Source organism: Alligator sinensis, unplaced genomic scaffold, assembly GCF_000455745.1.
Source record: "Alligator sinensis unplaced genomic scaffold, ASM45574v1 scaffold601_1, whole genome shotgun sequence".
Taxonomy (NCBI): Eukaryota; Metazoa; Chordata; order Crocodylia; family Alligatoridae; genus Alligator; species Alligator sinensis.
In genome coordinates this window covers 444,878-465,962 of record NW_005841905.1, presented here as the reverse complement: position 1 = coordinate 465,962, position 21,085 = coordinate 444,878, and the positions used below count along the sequence as shown (strand labels likewise).

General features: G+C 44.0%; 1 protein-coding gene across 1 annotated transcript in view; it reads right to left on the bottom strand.

The window, feature by feature from the left end:
- The window catches only part of DPP6 (dipeptidyl peptidase like 6), a 298,726-nt gene that overhangs the window by 41,177 nt on the left and 236,464 nt on the right, over window positions 1-21,085 (bottom strand). Inside the window, exons 14-16 of the mRNA XM_006018553.3 lie at window positions 20,664-20,755; window positions 17,231-17,278; window positions 14,103-14,221 (exon numbers count right to left, since the gene is read on the bottom strand). Coding sequence (XP_006018615.1) covers window positions 14,103-14,221; window positions 17,231-17,278; window positions 20,664-20,755 — 259 coding nt within the window. The remainder of the gene's footprint in view (window positions 1-14,102; window positions 14,222-17,230; window positions 17,279-20,663; window positions 20,756-21,085) is intronic.

Below are 21,085 nucleotides of genomic sequence, written 5' to 3'. Positions count from 1 at the left end.
TCATGGCAGAGCCCCCCATGCAGCAGGGACTTCTTATTAAAGCACTGGGAGCTGGGGCAGTGGGGCAGTGGGCAGGGATCAGGGGGGCTGGGGGAGCAGGGAAGGGATGGGGGCTGTCAGGGGTCCCCCCATGGTTCCCTCCCCCAACCCTCAGCCCACCCTCCCCACCCCCTACTTACCAGCTCCAAGTCCATGGGGGACTGCCCAAATCAGAGCTCTCTGAATCTTTTCCGAAGATTTGGAGAGCTTTGAGTCAATTTGGACCTTTAAATTGGTCCCATGATTCGATTTGGATTTGGAGATTTGACCACCAAATCGGGCCGAATCTCCTCCGAAGCAAATCACCACCCGAAGCTTCGCACAGCCCTACTGTCTAGGTACTTCAGTGCCCCTCACAACCATGGCACCTCAGCACACAACAGCCAGTAAAGTATTTTATCTTCATAATGCAGCATGGGATAGGGAAGTACTAGCTTCATTTTACAGATGGGCAGTGAAAGGATTTATTGAGGATACACAGGAACTTTGTTGCAGGGCTTGGAGTCAACCCGGGCCGCCAAATTCTCTACTTACAGCCTCGCTCGCTCCAGACTGTTCAGCAATTTGTGCGTTGTTTTGCGATTGCGCTCTCCGCACAGGTCCACATTCAGATTGCCTGGGATTTGCAGCATCTGGAGATGCTCTAAAGCGAATCCTACTTTTCATTATAACCCATGGAGAGAATAAAGAAGTCAGCTTACCTAACATTTCCTCTGTTGTTGGTTGTTGAGGTAAACATGTCAAGCTCAACATATTTGCCAAGAAGCTCAGCTTTTTGCTGATGTTAGTATGAATAATATTCAGGGAGGAAAAAGCTACTAATTGCAATCAGGCTTTATGGTTCGCAAATGGCATTGTCAAGACAGTGGTACGTACGCTTCCTATTTGATACGTGCTGTGATATATTAGTGAGGACAGCGAGTCTAGTGTACAAAATACAGGTTTAAGAACTGGTTCCATTGAATCATAAGGGCCTCAAATCAATCCTAGACATTTCCAAGGCTCTTGTCTTGTCTCACGTGTGTCTAAGATTGGAATCACAAAGCCTAATCTTAGGTCCTTCCCTGGACTTCAACAGTCTGTGTCTGGTCCAAACAACATAGGTTAAAAGGTCTGATTGAATGAAGGAACTGGAAAAGTATAGAAAGCGGTTCATTATTCTCATGCCTCAGGGTATAAGCCAACCTCTTACCAAGGAGGCTAGAAAGACATGTCCCTTAAGGGCAGATTATTACAAAAATCCTGAAGTGGGCAATTATGCATTTTCCCCTGTTGGAGACAGACTCCTGAGCTTGGCGATAACCAGTCTCTTCCAGTACGTCACTGGCTCCTTACCTAGAAGTGCTATCAGGTGAAAAGAGCAAGGAAATGGAGGTTGGGATATTTGACTCAGTACATGGCCACAGGCAAACCATTTACAGTTTCTGCCTCTCAGTTTGCCAACCTGTAAAATGGGAGCGACAATGCTTCTCTCGATTTCCCTGAGGTGCTAGAGAGGTTACTTAGTCCATATTTGCAAAATTCTTCAAAGTCCTTAGTGAAAAGCAAAAGCAAGGTGCATTAACTTTACCAAGGAAAAAGCTTCCATCCGCACTCAGGTGTTTTGGTAATCCTCAACGTGAGGGAACACTGGGACATCTTATAACGATGGTATGATTTCCAAATGGCCTGCAAGCATTAACCAGTCTTGACAACATCCATGTGATACATTTTCCCTCAGTTAAGGACGTGGGGACCTGAAGCAAAAGGGCCAAGGCCTGAGAGAGTAAAGAATCTACAAGGGGGTAAAAGAAACTCAGCCCCCTTCAGATGGAGCCGTTGAAAACAACACGCGTACGACTTCCTCTTATATTATATACTAGAAGCTTCCCAAGCATAGTAACATCTCAGTGAGTCTAATAGATTTTTCTGAGTAATGGCTGAACATTAAAAACCAGATTATTCAGGGCTGTACTGGGCTTTCAGGAAAAAAAACACTCAGCACTCAGCAGTATAAAAAGTGCTGATACCTACATCTGTCTGAATCCATAAAAACCAGCTTAATGTAAAACGTTGCTTTGCTATAGAAAAATGAATCAATAAATTCAAATGCTTAATTTAGCTTTTGTTGGTGAAACCAGTGAAGCCTGGTTAACTTAATTCCTGAAACTGGTAATCACTGATTAGATGGAGAAAGAAACACTAGGAAACTCTCCCTAATATAGACGTCAAAAGAGAGCAAACCCTGAAACTGGGAAAATTAGACCTCTGTATTTTTTCAGCAACAGCTTCAGGCTTAGAGTAGGTAACGCTACAAACATAGGTCTGAATACTACATTAATTCACATTTATCCTTTCATCAGCTCTTTCAGGACTGAAAGATGGTAGTGTCTTATCCTGAACCCTCCTGTTTTCAAAGGACAAGACTGCTATATGTTAATCATGTTAACAAAATATCCAAGTTAATCTTGCATTTGGGGCATACTCAGTTATGCTGCATGTGCTACCATCTAACCTGCTTGTATTTCTGACCACTGGTTTTCCAAACTCTTTCCACAGGTAGGCTGGTTGGTACAGCTCATAGTAAATATTCCTTGTCAATGGTGTTCAGAGAAAACATGCTGGCACCTGGTTAGCACCCACTGTGGTTAATCATCATTATAGCCAGCAAGGCTATCTGCACTGCACTGCACTGATCCCTACAAGTATAAACACAGATGACTGGCATGTCCAAAAGATGCCTTCAGTACAAACTTTTAATTTCACTGGGTGGCTATTAATAGTATGAGGCCCGCCTATATGACACAGTTTACCATGGCAGGAGATTATGGTAGTGCTTTAACACATATTCTAACTTAGTTTGGGCTTACATAACTTATAGGCAGGAACTAATGCTGTTGTGGCCATATTATAAAGTACAAAAGTTTAGGAATGTAAAATGTTCCCATGCCATTGTTTGGACTTACAACCTGGTTAACAGCAGGATATTCTGGAATGGATAATTTAGCACCATTGGTAAACTGAAAGTTTCTGACACCTCCAACAAAATCCTACCAAGTAACATAAATGCAAAATAATGAAGAAACTTTTAAAATGCTATGAGATAAACTTGACAAATGGAGACAGCAAGTAAATAATGCACTTCTGAGCTACATTTTCCAGATGCTGTTTGCATGTTCCTTAAAAACATGATATATTAGGCACTTTCTCCAGGGAAGAAAGATGATAAATTAAATCCATGGGAAACAGTTTAAAGAATTTAGGAGTTTATAGCTACAAGCGTACTCTGTAAATGTTCAACTTGTAGCATACAGCTTTTATTCTAATAAGTGTGTAAATGGCACGTCTCACTTCGGCTATAAATAATGATTTCAACACAGCCTGAATAGACATTTGCTGGTCTTGCATTCTTCCCTCCTCTGAGCTCCGCAAGATAAAGATATTTTCAGTATGGGTGTCCATTTCTTCAGCATTGAGAACCCATGCCCTGCATCCAGCAACACGTATCTATAATGCATGACAGTCGGCATAACTATTCAGGCTACTACAGAATGAAGACCCAGCCGTGGTATAACCAACATCTGTCACAGCCCTGGGAGTCCCATAGAGGCTCCCAATTAATCTCTCTGCCTTCTTCACTTATTATACCAATAACCTGCACTGGATCATGAATCAGATGCAAATTTTACTGCTACTCTTGGAATGTCTCTCCCCAATTTTGGTACGCTGTTGATAATGGGGTTAGCTCAAACAGGAGGTGTCTTGAGTGGGGGAAACAGGGCACCCCTCCCTTCTTATTTTTAATTTTTAAAAGTATTTCTGATGTACAGTCATATGAACATTCTATGTATTTGACTCTATTTCTCCCTTATATATATGCTTGCCTTATTAGTTTCCGGTTGCAAACAACTGCACACATCAGCAAGCTTACACATATGTGCAGATCTATTGAACTCGGGGGTACCATGCTGCATTGGTGACATGGTATAAAAACTGACCAGAATAGTAAATATATGTAAATAAGCAAGAATAGGCTCTAGGACTGAGCCCATGCATTTAGATGCATTTTGACAGTTCCTGGTGGAGACTGGGGACATTATTGTGATGTAAATATTAAATAATGATGATAATAATCAAGCTACAATTATGAACACAGTACCTGGCTGCTCAATAATCATGACCAATTAAGACAAGGTCCTTAGGTATTTGATGCTGACTATCATTCATTTGATTGTGGTGCCTCTTTATTAGTATGACTCACTCTCTCCAGGGAGACCCTTATGTTATAATGCATTCTCTCCCCTCTGCTTCTACATCTCTTGTTCTCTGATGATGGGTTTAAATCATAGCATAATCATAGCATAATCTGGCAGCACAAAGAAGGATTCCCCATATCTACAGACACCCTTGCACACTATAAAGCCACTATTGTGGTTCCCATGGCACTCACATCCTGGACACTGGTATAGGAGGCGTGAATGAGTAAAAGCAGATATTGGTGCTTGAGCATCTGACCCTTTGTTATACACAGCTTGCTTGCTGAAAAGCATCGGGGTGACATTCACTCCTCTTGTAGGTGATTCCTGACCTGGAGCAGAGTGGGTTAAGGCTATTTACTGACCGCTGCCTGGTAAAGATGATCTGAATCATAGAACAGGGATTCTTTAGGCTAAACATTAAGGGTGCTTACAGACATAGGAAAAAAACTCCCAAACAGTGCTTTACTTTCAGCTCGGCATGTCCCTGTGTCAAATGTAGCACATGCCCAGAAGAGGAATCATGTCAGTTTGACCCGACTTACCTAGCATCTGTATAGCTCATGCACTTCAGCGGGGGCTTTTTGGTGCTTTTATATAATAGCTGATTGAATTAGCTATTCAAACTGATGTGATTCCTCTTCCAGTAAAGCACTGGGGTTTTTTTCCCCCCACTTCTGCCAGCACCCTTATTTCCTTTTCCTGCTCCTCCTAATACAGCATCTGTAAGGCAGGGGTTCTCAGTCTTTTTAGACTCAAAGGACCCATTGTTAAACTCAAGGTACCTCTTGAAAAAAGCCAGCTCTTGGTATTCCTTTGTTATTTGACTAAGGAAAAATAATACCACACTTCTTCTGTTGCAAAAAACTCAGAAGATCACAATAGGCCAGAATGGTTTTGACATTGTGTTTTCTCATTTGAATTCTCTGCATTTATCATGTGAATCATGTGTAGGTGTTTGCACACCCAACAGTGCTAATATTGTGTGGAAATCCATGGTACCCTTTAAAATATCTCATGGTACCCTGGCAGACAATTACTGCTGTAAAGATTACTACAAAAGGAGACAAAGACAGGGAAAGAAAGCACAGTAACCAGCAGAAAGGTGTCCTTCAAACAGATAGGGTATATCCCCAGATTACTAATGGGCAAACATTTCCTATCAAAACAAATATATATTATTGATGGAAAATGAGGTTGGACTTTGGAGAAAGATAAAACTTTCTGTGTTTTAGTTCACAGAGATGCTGTTGTAAGCGCAGGGCAATTTTTGCCTTATAGACTCAATAAATCTGAGAATAACAGATTTTAGTGGCCAATGGGCAGGTATCGACCACTGGTATCATTCTGAAGAAAATATTGTAATTTTCTCTTCTCCTTCACTTAGTTTCAATACCTCTCTAATAATCAGTTTCCAGAGTCATCCCTAGATAAATTATTAAATCCTTCCTGATAATGTATAATTATGCAGAGCTTTAATTAGAGGGCTGCTTAGTGTTCCATAACCTGTATGCATCAATATCATGTATTAATTGGCAATAATAGTCTTGCATGCCGTAGGTCTCCCTCACCACTCATCTTATTTCTGGATGTCAAATGCTAACCATTTGTGGGCAATACTTTGCTTCTCAAAATGCATGGGGCTGGATCCTGCAACTCAGGATCAGTTAATGAAAGCACTTTGTAGGATGCTGTTATGTGAGATAGCTGATGTCTGGACTCAGTGACCAAGGTGGTCTTTTCCAGTGCTATGTACTCAGGTAACGCTCCCACTGACTGCAACAGGAGCTGTGTAGAATCAAGCCTTTTAAATATAAACGTCCAATTTATCAAGCAACTAAAAGAGGCTACGTATCACCTCCCTCCCTGCACCACGAACAGTTGAAATTACACTGATCTTTTGCTAAATCTGCTAGCCAGCGAGGGAAGGGCTCTCTGAACAGTGGTAGCCCATGACTTAAACCAAACAGCAGGGACTGCAGCGATGTCCTTTGGTAATACTTGAACCTTCAAGGTGACCATTCATGTGCATCCAGTTTTGCATGTGCTTATGTGCTGGATCAGGCCCAGGTGGCTCAGCGCTTTGTAGCCCATTAGAGAGAACAAAACTAACTTGCTTGCATTATCTAACTCAAACCCATTTGATACTCTCTTCTCTGTAAACAAATGCTACCTCTTTCTTATGCAAGCGCTGAATTTTTTTATCACGCTCCAGGTGAGAAAATACCTCCATCATCATGACTAATTTAAATGGAGTGTAGCTCCCCCTCCCCCTGATTCAGGCTACCTTTGTGGCTGCGTAATGGGGAATCAGCACAAAAGAGCTGGTGTTAATTTATCCGAGATCAAAACACAAGCCCATGTTTTATGTTGAAAATGACAAGAGCAGCCGCTCTGACATCACTCTTTTTGACAGTGTCTACATTAGATACTGTCACAGTTGTCTGCCAAGCATTGTGTTTCTTCAGATCCTACTACAGTAATTCAATCACAAGCATATCAATTAGATGAAAAATAAGGTAACCAGCCTTCCTGGATTGACTGATGGTACTAAATGTAGCCAACTGGCAGGAAGCATTACACTGTGGTTTTCAGCTTTTACCTTTCATTATGTCTTACTTATCTCTTTCCTCTTTAAGCCGGGTAGCTAGTACTGCTGTGAAATGCATTCTGCAAGAGAGCAAGAACTGTTTTTACAGTGATTATATCCTGCCACTAAGTTGAGAGCCTAAAAGCAGAAATCATTCAACTTTTGACCTTTGAGATCAAATGAGCAGTATCCGAGCTTTCCAGCTCTACAGCTCTAGATGCAGTCAGTGCAATAAGTTATTGAAAAGATCATGCTTTGCATGCTGTGCGCCTTTTATTCAAGGATCATCAAACACTCTATAACCACCAGGTAATCAATTCCTCCAAAAACCGTCTGAGCGATCATATCTATTCAGTAGCACAATGTGTGTGGTTGGGTGGGTTAACGGGGAGGCGGGGGTTAAGTGGTGAATCAACCCCCGGTGCTAACTTAGTAGGGGTTTTGAAATGGCACCCCTGGAGAATCTGTACCCCGGTAGTGGCAGCGCTGTAGCAGCAACAACTGGGGCAGGCAGACCATGTGTCAGCAGCAGCAGCTGGGGCTTTTTTGGGGTCTGCAGAACAGGTAAGGCTTCTGCTCCTCCTCACCTTCTCTCACCATCCCCTCCCCTCTTTGCGTGCCATGACACCTCCCCTCTCTCCTGCCCCTTCCAATGCCCACTACTCATGGCTCATGCTTCGCTGAAGGAGAAATAAGAGACTGGTGTCTTGAGCTACCCCAAATGAGTTAATGGCAGAGCTGGTATATATAATTAAGGGGCCAGATCCTATTCCTTCTACAAGGCATCTAAGGGGAATAAGGGCATTTGTAGATGACACTTTCAAGTGGGTTTAAAGTGGGTTAAATGCCTTTTACACTGCTTTAATGGCATTGCTGTTTACACATTAGGCAGCATATTGCACGTTCATTCCAGCTGCTATAGCACATTTGGTGACATAATATGCCTTAAATGACTCAGGGACGCAGCAAATGACTTTGGGGCGCTGCAAAGTAAAACAGCTCCGAGGAGTTTTAGTTTCCTACGCTACAGCTGCGGAGTGAAGCACCGGGCTCCATGTGGCCCAAGGGCTGTGCAGGCAGCCCACGCAGGCAGCCTGGCTGCAGCCTGGGAAGGCAGGCTCCACAGAAAGAAAAAAAAAGAAAAAGTAGTGAACCTGATCCCCGCCCCCCGGAGCCTGCCTGCCTGAGCTGTGCTGGGGCCCAGTGCTTCCCTCTGCAGCTGCGGTGCCCCCCTGGGGCTGCCCGAGCTGGGTGCCTGCGGGTGGGTGCCACCTGTGGGGGGTGCTGTTGCCATGGATGGAAGCACCAGCTCCACCCCCCCCGCCACCCCAATTCTGCCTGTCACAACCCAAGGGTGTGATTTTGTGTGCGCCACCCGCATGCAAATTTGTGTCCCACTATTGGCCAGTTCTAAATTATTCCCACGTGGTGGCTAGCGATTGGCTTGCTAGCCGTATAAGAGGCTTGAGCGGTTTCCGCCCAAGTTGGAGAACTCCGAGGAGAACCCCCGCAAGGGAGGACTCCACAACCACCTGGAGGAGGAGAACTTCACGTCTCGTGAAGATCTCTAAGCGCTGCGGAGCCTATCGAACCCAGCATGTACCTTAAGAAGGCTATAGGGGTCTGATCAACCTCTGGCCTCTCCCTGTCACCGAACGATCCCTTGACGAACCCCTTCCCTGCGCGCAAGTTCCACGGAGCCTAGCAAACTTCGTGTGAGTGTATCCAGAGCTCTTCTCCGAGTTGTTTTCTTCGGTTGACACGACGGGCTCGCGTTTTTAGAGCCTTCAGCCGGATTGGGCTAGAGGTTCGCGTGGAAGGAACTCTTGTCCGCTTTTCTTCTTTCCTGTCTGTAACTGCAACTCAAGCAAGTTTTCCTGCCTGCACCGCGACCATCTTCGGTGTAAGTAAAATAATCTTTAATCAACCGCTACGCGTCCGTGCCTAATTCTAGTCCACCGGCCTGCATTCCCCGACCCGCGTGCCAGGGCTGCTGGCCACAGCCCGCCGCGCTCCCCCCGAGAACCTCGGACCGCTCCCGGCCCGCACACTGCCCATCAGCAGTTTGCTCTCCCCTCCCCGCTGCTGGAGAGACAGATCAGGATTGGGCTCTGGCATGGGTGTACATGACACAGGGGTTTACTTCACCCTAAATTGAAGCGGTGTTTTTAAAAAAACACCGCTTCAATTTAGGGAGAATTAAACCCCCATGTCATATAAAAATGGCCTAAGGCACTGAAGTGTAATCCTGTTCCACCCTGCTCACATTCCTGACATGCCTGTATTTGTAACACAACATCATCTTAACCTTAAGACGGTCACTGAGGGAGAAGTACAGCAGTACTGCAACAGTACAGAAGGACCCATTGACCTATTGCATTTACTCTTTTCCAGAGACATGAGCAGGGTAGAATAGGCAGGGTTGGGTATTTGTTCTGTGAAATAAAGTTCAGTCAATTGACTGCTCAAATATTGGTCCAAGATTGTAAAAAATTGCCAATAAGCCCAAATAACACAGAAAAGGCACAAATTTTCCATTACAAAATGTGTGAAAAAACAATAAAAAATCATATTTCTTTCAAGACAACTACAAAAAATGATTTTTGGGGGGTAAAACCACTATAAGCTTTGACCGGTCAAAAATATGTGGGCAACTGACTGGTCAATTGACAATATTGATCGGTCAATTGACTGTCTTGCCAACCCTAGGAATAGGATCACATTTAGGTGGCAAAGACCATTTTGGTGACTAATAGGTGGATGTGGCCCCAGGTGTTTTACGGTCATGCACCAGATCCCATCACGCCTTATTGCCAGTGCAGGGAGAGCCTGGGTTCACAATCTGAGGCTTCCCCTGCACTGGCAAGGAGCTAGGTCTCACAGCTGGGAGGTCCATGAGCTGACAGGGCTCTCATCCTCAGGTCAAACAATGTGGTCTCGCAGATGGGAGCCCAGATCAGCTGCAGGGTCCAAGCCATGGGAATGGACCATGTGCCCCATAGCTGAGAGCCTTGGTCAGTTGATGGATGGTGCTGCACCCCTGCAGGTGGGGGCCCAGATTAGTTGCACCCTTGTAGCTGGGTGTCTCAGCAGCTGATGGGTCCACCTGGGCACACGTTCAATTAATGGTGTGACAGGAACCAGCCACAAAGTTATTACACATTTTTGTGGAAAAACTGTGGCTTATTCTTTGTTTTACCAACACATTAATTGATTGAATGTGTGTCCGGGTTACAACTTAAGATGTGATTAATTGGTTAATCATACCTTTAGTATGATGTGTAGCAGAGACCTTAGTTACCAGTCACCAACTCTAATTCTGGCCCACATAACCTCTTCCATAATAAACTATCCTAAACCTGTTTTTAAGCCACTGGAGTCCTGTAGATATCAACTTATTCTCCCGGGTATGTGTCTGCCTTGAAAATGCCAGCGCAAGTCAAAGGCTTGGGTGGGGGTGTGCATGCGTGCGCGCACGTACACATGTGTATGCATGTGAGGGGGCTTGTCAATGGTTTGTTCTCCAGTTAGAGAATTTACAGCTTGCTGAATTCACCTCTTTCACAGTTACTTTTATTCAGTGATAAGGAGAAGGTTCAGACAACCCAAATGGACCATATCAGCATAGTGTTAATAATTCAGCAGCTCAACAGAAAGAAATATAAGAAAATTCATACGTTCCTTCCCAACCACCCTTGCTGAGCACAGTGCTAGCAAATGTAAAATCTACTTTTCAACTGATGTATGTGAAAAGCGAATCAGGATCCTGATCTTTTCTCATATGGACATATTTTTCCTAACATACCCCATTATGGAGATGTCGGTAGTGATTCCATCATTAAGACAGGGGTGAGATTGCACTTCGAGAACATAATCCTTTGCATTCACAATACAGAAGAACAGGCCCTCAACTGGCACAAATTAGCATAAGCGTACTGAAGTCACTTGAGCTATGTTTCTACCAGCAGAGGATGTGACCTAGAATGCGTTAGCAGGAACTCATTATCTTGTGCTTTTGGATTAATGCTGGGATGTACCGTCTAATAAAATACATTAATCTGTCTAGGTATCACTGCAGCCTTATTGTAAATTGGCTAGAATGTAACATGTTGATAAGACTCTTTTGGAAGCTTAATCTTATTCATATGTGGGTCTAATTATTTCAAAAAATTAATGTTCTGTATAAGAGACAACGTTGTTGATTGCCACTGTAAACTGATTTAAAAAAATAAAATCTAGAAGGCTTTTCTTGTCAAAAGACAAACTTGGCAAATGTGATATTTTCCATACTAGTAGATGTTTTCAGTCAATTTTCCTTCTGTGTAAAATCTTTCAATATTGTAGAATACAATTACAATGCAGGATTGTTTCACTGTCCAACACTTTGTCTAGTTTACTTATAAATGCCCTATACCATTTATTTGGAAAGGATACTCCACATTTTTACATCTCTCAGTTCAGAAGCTTTGCTTGGTATTCAGGCTAAGTTCCAGGTTCCTCAATTTCAGCTCATTCCTTCCAGCTATTTGCTCTGTAACGTCCTAAGTAAGCTTCAAATTATAAATCCTCTTTGTCTGTGGCATTCCTCAGAAATCCTGAACAGCTCTTGGGTCACAAGGAGCACTTTACAATCAGAGAAGGACTTTAGCCTTACTGCCAGATTGCTCACATTCACCAATAAGGTACCTGACTGCATTGGGACAACCGACTGGACTTGCACACACATACACTAGATACTTGTGTGCACCTTGCCTGCACACAGATCTTTGTTGCTTTTGGTTTTGAAAACTTTTAGTCTTGTTATGTTTGCTTTGGGTTGCACATTTTGGTGAGAATTGACACATTAGAGCACCCTGATTCATCACAGTGGGATGACTGGTGGGAGTAATTGCTCAGCAACCTAAATAAGGGAGATGTAATTTGGCCCATTTGTATGGAATTAGGCAGAACTGTAGCATGACAGAAGGAAACAGACAGTGTATTTATTTCTAATATGTTCCTAATACAGTTTGGCAAGGGTAAACGAGTGGTGATGAGCCCATGGAGCATTACCGAGGTAACCCGCTTCTCCCAGGCTGTAGCTCCTTGGAAGCTATGGACCAATAAACTTTTCTTCAAATCCCTCCTCACAACCACCTTCTCCCACAATCCCCCAAACAACTCTTAAAAAGTAAATAAATAAAAAATAAATAAATAAATAATTAAAAAAAAATATATATTTAATTATACAAAGAAAAAAACAATGGGTGGGAAACTGTAGTTACAATTAACAATTTGGATTTGCAGTCCCACCTGCAAGCATCAGAGGCATAGGTAGGGGTGTAAGCATGGTGGGGGGTAGGTGTGGGGAGGAAACGGGGGCCAGGCGTGGGGGAGCAAATAAGGGAACTGGTTTTGCGGGGCAAACAGTGCGGGGGGGGGCAGGCTGGAGGAAAGGAGTGGAGGGGGCAGGTACTAGGGGACAAGCATAGATTCATAAATGTTAGGGGCTGGAAGGGACCTTACAAGATCATCAGGTCCAGCCCCCCTGCACTTGGGCAGGAAAGACTGCTGGGATCAGATGACCCCAGCAAGGTGGGCGTCAAGACGCTTTTTGAAGATCTCCAGGGTGGATGACTGTGCCACCTCTGGGGCAGGGAAGGGGGAAGAGTCTGTTCCAGATGCTCAGCACTGGAACTGTAAAGCAGTTTTTCCTTAAGTCCAATCTGAAGCGCTCTTCAATCAGTTTGTGCCCATTGTTTCTTGTATTCTCCTGAGGGTCCTTGGTGAACAGATGGTCCTCCAGGCACTGATATATGTCCCTGATATAGGCTGTCCCCAAGTCCCCTCTGAGTCTTCTCTTCTCCAGGCTGAACAGTCCCAAGTCTTTCAGCCTCTCCTCACATGACCTGCTCTCCAGACCTCTAATCATGCGCATGGCCCTCCTTTGGACTCTCTCAAGCTTCTTCACATCCTTCCTGAAATGCAGTGCCCAGAACTGGATGCATTACTCCAGCTGTGGTCTCACCAAGGCCAAGTAGAGTGGGAGGATGACACCCTTAGTCCTGCCTGAGATGCATGGGTAGATGCATGCCAGTGTTTGATTTGCTCTGCCAGCTATGGCACCACACTGGTGGCTCAAGTTCATTCTGTAGTCTATTTCGACCCCACCAAGGGCACAAGTGATGGGAGGGACAGGGAGCAAAGGGCAGAGGTTAGGCCACCTGACTGCCTTGCTGCCTGCCTCCCTAGCACTGCTTGCCCCCATTGAAGCAGTGGGTAGGGACAAACTTAAGGTGACCTTGCAATAATTAGATTTTCTATATGGAAAATGATAACACATTTATGCTTTTTCCATGTCTAGAATCTAAGTATTGGGGGAGGGGGGGGGTAATCTTAAATTTGAAATCATCTTGGATTTGGGTAAATAGGGTACTTTAAAAGGGGAGAGGGAGCATCAGCTCACGCTGTAACATCTGCCTCTGAATGCTTTTGGAGTGCCATAAGCGAGCTAAATTGCTGTAGATTTCACCCTGAATGAAGCATGCAGCATTTTGATATGCTCGTCTTAATACAGGATTATGCGGTCAACAGTTGCATTGCAACAGTTTATGTTGGTGTCCTTTGATCACAATGAAATTATTACCTCTCTCTGTATACTAAGTCATTTTGAAAGTGAGATGTGTGCTTCTGGGAATTTTACCTCTGATCTCTACTCTGAATATAACAAACCAGAGGTGTAACTGGCCAGGACTGGGCCCCGGTGGCAGTAGTGGTAGAAGGAGCCATGGCCAGGGCTTCACTTCTGTTGGGGTCCTGTCATCTCCTGCACTGCTGCCACTTCTGCTTCTCTGACCTCCCTGCTGTCAGAGCCAGTCAGAGCCACTGCAGGGAAGATGCAGGGTAAGGGGGACAGGAGAGGATGGGGGACTGGAGGGTGAGGAATCCCCTTAGCTTTATTCTCACACCTTCACCCTCAGACAGCTCCCCAATGGCTCATGCCCCATTCGCCCACCCATCACGTAACAAGCTATAGCAGATCCAGGCTTCATTACATAGTGTAACTACAGAGCACTCTTGCTATCAGTGAAGACTAAGATTTTTTTCCCAAAAACATAGTTTGTAAATTATCCAGCAAAACATACATTTGAAGATGACCCACCTTTGTGCTGCTGGCTCACTTTTTTTTGCACGCGCCTACAAACTTGGTCTAAGCCTGCTCAAAAATCTAGCCTTAGCAATACAAGAAACAAAAGTACCTTCACAGGTCAGTAAGAAGTAGTCCAGGTTGTGACTGAATGAGGCGCTGAAGTAAGTACAATTTTCAATCAGATCACATGACAGACACTGCCTGTTGAAGTTTCCATTTGTGCTTGCACTGAAAAAATTAATGCATATCCATGAAGGTCACTGAGCAGGGATTACACTGAAGCAATATTCTGGAACTTGATTGCACTGTAGAACCGAAGTATAATGTGTCCAGCATACCTAAGAGAAACCTCTATTTAAACTCAACAGAGTTTAAATAGAAGTAATGGCACTTTTTTTTTGCCCACATGGAAAAATAATATAAAAGGGTACTGATACCTTTTTCTTTGGTTTTATTTTTTTCAAGGACAGGCTGTATAGCAGCTGCACAGCTTTCCAGGAAATAATGGCTGCAGCTGCATTTGCAGTATAAATAGACCAACAGAAATTAGGGCACAGTGTTTCTATAACAGATGATATTTATTATAGATAAAGGGGCACTGACTCGCTGGTGGCTGCCTCCTGGACCGTGGTCTCCTTATCCACTTGTATAAGAGCTTGTGGATTGGTAATCACAACATTCGAGTAGACAGAAAAGATGCTGTTCAGGCTGCTTTTTTTTTTTAAAGCAGACAGCCTGACCTGTTTGTGTCCTCAAGAGCACTAAACAGTAGGACACTGCAGGCTAAAGGATGGGAAATAGTAATACTCAGCACTCCTGTTGCAATTTTTCAGCTTTACATTTTTTTACAGAAACATAGGGAAGAAGTATTAGTCTCCTTTTATGGGTAGCAAAACTGAAGTAGAGATGCTGGATGTGGACACATTGCACAATTACTACAGAGTAATTTACTTTACAGAAAGGAGCAGCTTCATGACCAGCTCTCCCAAGCCTGGAGCAATAGTACCTGCCCACTAGAATGAGAGGAGAGTTGGCTTGTACTGGATGGAAACAAGACAGTGGGAATGGACACACACTTAGTACACCTGTGTAACTTTACCCTGGAGGAAAAACTTATATCAGGACCGCCAACGGGATCTCCACTGCCACATGGGCAGTACAAGTAGGGCGACCTCCCTCTGCCTGGACCGTGGGCTCCCTCAGCCTTTGCGAGCCCCACCGTGCCACCCATGGGGGCAGGGACAGGAAACCAAAGTTGGAGGAGGGAAAGGGAGCTTGGAGACCCCAAACACAACAGGAGCAGTAGAAAGAGTAATGGCCAGGTGGGACAGCCTTGTATATAAGACTGTACATAGGTCACTTACTGAAGTCGAATTACTCTGGTGTAAAGTGTTACATGTCCACACCCACTCTGAGGCTAGTTCAAGGCCACCGAGACAGGCAGTGGCAGAGCTGAGGTTAGGATTCACTAGACCAGGAGTGCTCAACCCTGAGACAGTGGGGCAAATTTGGGCCGGAGTTGCATCATCCAAAGAGTCCAGAAATTTGGTGACAGGGGAGCAAGAGCAGTATTCAATCCTGCTCCCCTGTTGCCAAATGTCTGGACCCTTGGAAAGCCCTGCGGGTTGGATAATGTGGACCTGCACACCAGACTGTGCCAGTGTGCAGCCAGATCCAAACACATGGGGCACGGGCAGCACAGGCTCAGGACCAAGGACTGACTCCATGTGCTAGCCCCATGCAGGATCCAGCCTGTAGACTGACCCCATGCCACTCACCTACCCAGCAGGGCCAAAACCCTGGGCTCTACTGCATTAGTCCTTTGCTCCCATTCTGGGCACTAGCTTGTTCTCTCCATATGAAGGGAGGCCTGGGTCATTTACTAGGGGGATGGACAAGCAAAGAAAGAACAGCAAATTGCAAAGCAGCAGGGACTTTTTGTATTAATCCTCTCTTCCCCTGCAGGAAGTTGACTCTACAGCAGGACAGTTCAGTCCTCAACAAAACAGGAGGAAGCTGCCCTACTTTCCCATTCACTTACTATGAAGTGAGAGCAGGCACGCATGACAGCTCCTGACATCAGCTGATGTGTGCTCAATCTGCACTCTCTTTTACCTCGCTGTGCTTTGTTAACTTGCTGATACTTTCAACCAGGGTTTACAAACTGGGGGCCAGAGACTTGCATGCTATAAACTGTCAGAGCCCTTGCGACTTCAGGGGAGCCAAGAAAATTTATTTGAGTCCCAGCAAGTTAGTGTACAGTAGCTACTTGCAGAGACTAGTTAGGTCTGGATGGTGGAAATAGTCTGCATCAGGCCAATGCTTACAGTGGAGATTTCTCGCAGAAAATTAGCTTTATTCACTATAATACAAATGAATGGCCTGAGCAGATTTGATGTGATTTTTTAATTTAAAAAATGGATGTTGAACGCCAAGCCTCTCAAAGCACCGCTGAGCTCAGCGGACAGAGGCAGAGGAAGGAAAGACATAATTAAATCACAAGTAATTCAGTTTGTTGCTTTGCATTCCCACTTGGGAGGAAAACTTTGCATCATGTTACAGGAGGTAAACAAGCTGGCAGCCAAAAGGAGCTCAGCACTGCCCCTGCTCTTCACAGTGGATACGGGAAAACAGCCAAAGGAAGCAGTGTGAGGGCCAGAGGTGAAGGATACACCAGAGACGTATCCTGTATATGCCTCTATTTCTACATCTGTAGAATGAGAATAGTGCTACTTTCCCTTACCCTCCCTCCCACGTCCCTCTCAAGGTGTGAGGATTAGCAAATGAACATTTTAGAGTGCTTGGGGTCTGAGGCAAAAAAGAGGCTGGATTCTGGAGCTCGGGGGCTGAAACAAGTACATCTAAGAACAGACTCATTGCTCCTAAGCCCACAGCAATTTATTTATCAGTTGTCATGCAGATAACTTGCATGTCAACTAGCCCTCACTTGTTCGTTGTACCGCTGTTGAGAACATATTGAAGCTGTGTGAAATTGGAGAAAAAGCATTTGCAAATAATGTCCAGCTGATTCTGCTTGTTTTTAAGCCCCAACATTTCTGTGATTTTGTTAGGTTTCCATAACATGCTAATATGATTACACAAAATGCAAATGTATGCAGGCTTATTTCTGTGCAGGGGAAACTAAATTGCATTTGAAACGGTTTCCATTTAAGTGTTACACGTCCTCTAGAATGGGACCAATTTCATATTTTGCATATAAAAGGACAAAAAACATACCTGTATAAATGCCGCCTCCTGGGTAAATCTTCTGTGCTGAGGAAGTAACTAAAAATGTAAAGTACAATAGAGACAATTAGATTCTGGGGTGGGGAATTACACATACATTATTTACATCTCCATCCACACAGACACCCTGAAAATATTTCCATGATCCTGTACATGATCCTGCAAAAATCTGTGGCTTTATCATTTCATCCCTTTACAAAAATAAGTGGGAGTGACCTCTCCACAGTAGAGGATATCCATGTTCGGTAAGCTGTATTGCAACTAAGTCCATTGAAAATGTTTCAGTGCTGAAGTACGCGTGACAGCTGCACACCAAAAGAAGATGGCTGATGCAAAGAACGCTACACTTGGTATTTAAAATACTTTTAAATACTTTTTGTTGTGAGATTAAAAAACCCACTCTTCCAATAACTTCTGACGGTTTTGGCCAACTCTCAACTTCAGTCACCTGCAATATCTTTCAAAGTCTCTGCTTGAAGGAGGGAGGGAAGAGAAAGCTTAAATTTGGAAGGATTCTCACTGTCCAAGCTTTCCATTGATGCTGCAGTCAGCTCCACTTCTGTTTGAGAAGAATAAAGGCACCAGCTTCCTGAGGTTACAATTAAGGAGTGTCTTATGTCCTGGAGATAGCTAACTCTGTAAGGGGTGGCCAACTTTATTTGAAAATGCAAAGTCAAGATCATGGAATCATAGAAAATGATGGCTGGAAGGGACCTCAGGACATCACATCTAGTGCAACCCCCTCAAAGCACGACCAGCCCCAACTATATCCTATCAGCCAAGGCTTTGTCTAGCTGGGTCTTAAAAACCTACAAGGATGGAGCTTCCATCACCTCTCTGGGTTACCTGTTCCAGCACTTTACTACCTTCCTAGTGAGAAAGTGTTTCTTAGTATCTAACCTAACTTCCCTTGCTGCAACTTGAGCCCTTTGCTCCTTGTTCTGTCATCTGCCACCATGGAGAACAGTCCAGCTCCATCCTCTTTCAAACCCCCCTGCAGGTAGATGAAGGCTGTTATTAAATCCCCACTTCAGTCTTCAGTTCTGCAGACTAAATAAGTCCAGTTCCCTCAGCCTATCCTCATAAGCCATGTGTCCCAGTCCCTAACCATTTTGTTGACCTCTGCTCGATCCCCTCCAATATGTCTACATCCTTTCAGTAGTTGGGGGGCCCAAACTGGACTGGACACAGTAGTGAAGATGTAGCCTTATCAGTGCTGAATAGAGGGAAAGACTAACTTCCCTCAGTCTGTAGGCAATGCTCCAACTAATGTACCTGTGCCTTCGTGGCAACAAGGGCACATTGTTGGCTCATATTCAGCTTATTATCCACTGTAACCCCCTGGTCCTTTTCTGCAAAGCCGCTGTTTATCAAGTCCCCAGGCTGTACTGGTGCATGGGATTGTTCCATCTTAAGTGCAGGACTTGGCACTTCTTCTTATTGAACCTCATGACATTTCTTTTGGTCCAATCTTCCATTTGTCTAGGTCTTCCTGAATCCTAGACCTACCCCCCAGCTTGATGTCATCTGAAAACTTGATGAGTGAGGGTGCACTCTGTCCCATCTTTCAGGTTGCTTATGAAGATATTGAACAAAACCAGCCCCAGCACCAACCCCTGGGATACTCCCCTTGATACCAACTGCCAACTAGACACTGAAGCATTGATTACTACCCTTAAAGCCCAATGATCCAGCCAGCTTTCTATCCAATTTACAGCCCAGCCCCAGCACCAACCCCTGGGATACTCCCCTTGATACCAACTGCCAACTAGACACTGAAGCATTGATTACTACCCTTAAAGCCCAATGATCCAGCCAGCTTTCTATCCAATTTACAGCCCATACATCATCACCTTCTCCTCCAAGTGCTTATAAATTGAGGACCAGTTCCATGATTTTTCCAGGTACTGAGGTGAGGCAAACTGGTCAGTAGTTCCCTGGATCCTCCTCCTGCCTTTTTTAAAAAATGGAGACTATATTTGCCCTTTTCCAATCATCTGGGGCCTCTCCTGATCACCATGGGTTATCAAAGATAATGGCCAGCAGCTCTGCAACCGGCCAACTCCCTCAGCACCCTCAGGTGCATCACATCTGGCCCCATGAACTTGTACATGTCCAGCTTTTCTAAACAGTCCGTAACCTGTCATTTGCCACTGTCAGCTACTCACCTCCTCCCCAAACTGTGCTGCCAGGTGCACTAGTCTGGGAGCTGACCGTGCCTGTGAAGACTGAGGTAAAAAAGGTATTGAGCACTTCAGCCTTGTTGCTAACTTACTTGTAGAAACCCTTCTTGCTTCCCTTTGTGTTCCTTGCTAGCTGCAACTCCAATTGTGCTTTGGCTTTCCTGATTTCATCTCTGCATGCCCAAGCAATACTCTTATACTCCTCTCAAGTCTTTTCTCCAAGTTTCTACTTCTTGTAAGTGTTTCTTTGTGTTTTAGCTCCCTAAAGAGCTCCCTGACAAGGCAAGCTGGTCTTCTGCCTTACTTGCTAGTCTTCCTGTGCATCAGGATGGTTCCTGCACCTACTTACTAAAATTCCAGTGCAACTAATCCCATAAATTGGGGCACAAATCAGCCAAGTGCTGCATACTCTCCATTCCCAGTGAAGTCCATAGGAATGAAAGGTGTTCAGGGCCTTACAGCACTGGGCACTAAGCTATAACAATTAACAATTCAATAGTTGGGATGGTCTAACACCTTTTGACCCAGCTATTTAATGGTGAATTTGGATAACACCAATTTTAAATGTGCCATGTCTAGAATTTGGGATCTTGTATCTCACTGAAACTTCCAGGGTGGGGGCATGGGAGGCAAATACAAAGTATATGAATCAGAAGAAATATTTTTAGACTACTCTTTTACTTTATTTTGCTGATATTTTAGGACAAAACCAAGAACTGACGCATCTTATTTCATGATTATAAAGGAACAAGATGGAAACAATGGAGACTTGAAAAATCTTATGTCAGTTGGTTGACTAGAAACATTTACATAATCCAATAATATTTTGACAGCCAAAAATGTTTCTTTTTGACACTATGAGGACTATATGTAACAGGACCTGTTAAATGACACAGAGCTCTATCTTCAAAGATTTTCATTAAAAGTTGTTGGTGATGAAATACACTCTCTGACCTCCTTCTCTGACTGATACCAAAATGAGATTAGTTATTAAAAACAGCATGAGTGGGAAAAAAGAAAAACATAAGGCAAGACTGAACTGATATATTCCAGTTTAAACTAGCACTTAAGCCAAAATCAGATGTAGTCCACATTTTTCTTTTGCCTGTGCTTTTATCTTTACACATAAAAAGGCTTCAGATATTTTCAAAATGGCAACTGTAGAGCAACCAGCTGTAGAAGCAGAAACTAAAAGTTGGGAGCCTCTTCACTGAGTCATTTACCCCCACCACTTTACTTACATTTTATGCCTCTTTTCATCGTACGCCAAAATCTTTGTTACGTCCCAATCACCAGATGTAATAGACTGTAAGTTATCACTGCTGCTGTTGGGCTGCCAAAAAACAGAAAGCATGAGATTTCTTCTTTCTGCAAGGAAGACCATCAAACAATTCTATCAAAGTCTATTTTTTTTCTCTCAAAATATGAAGCTGACGTGATTCCATGATTTAAGATAATCATGATTTTGTGAACGGATACAAAATATTTCTATAGAGACATAAGAATAGTTAAAAAAAAAAAAAGAGTGATCCTTTCCAAAACTCCACTGAAGGTAATGGGGTGACTTGGAGAGAGTACAGATTACAATTCTTTCCTATGACCTGTTCTGCCTAGAGGGCATCTGCCCTGCAGATAATAACCTCTCATGTGATTCACTGACTGA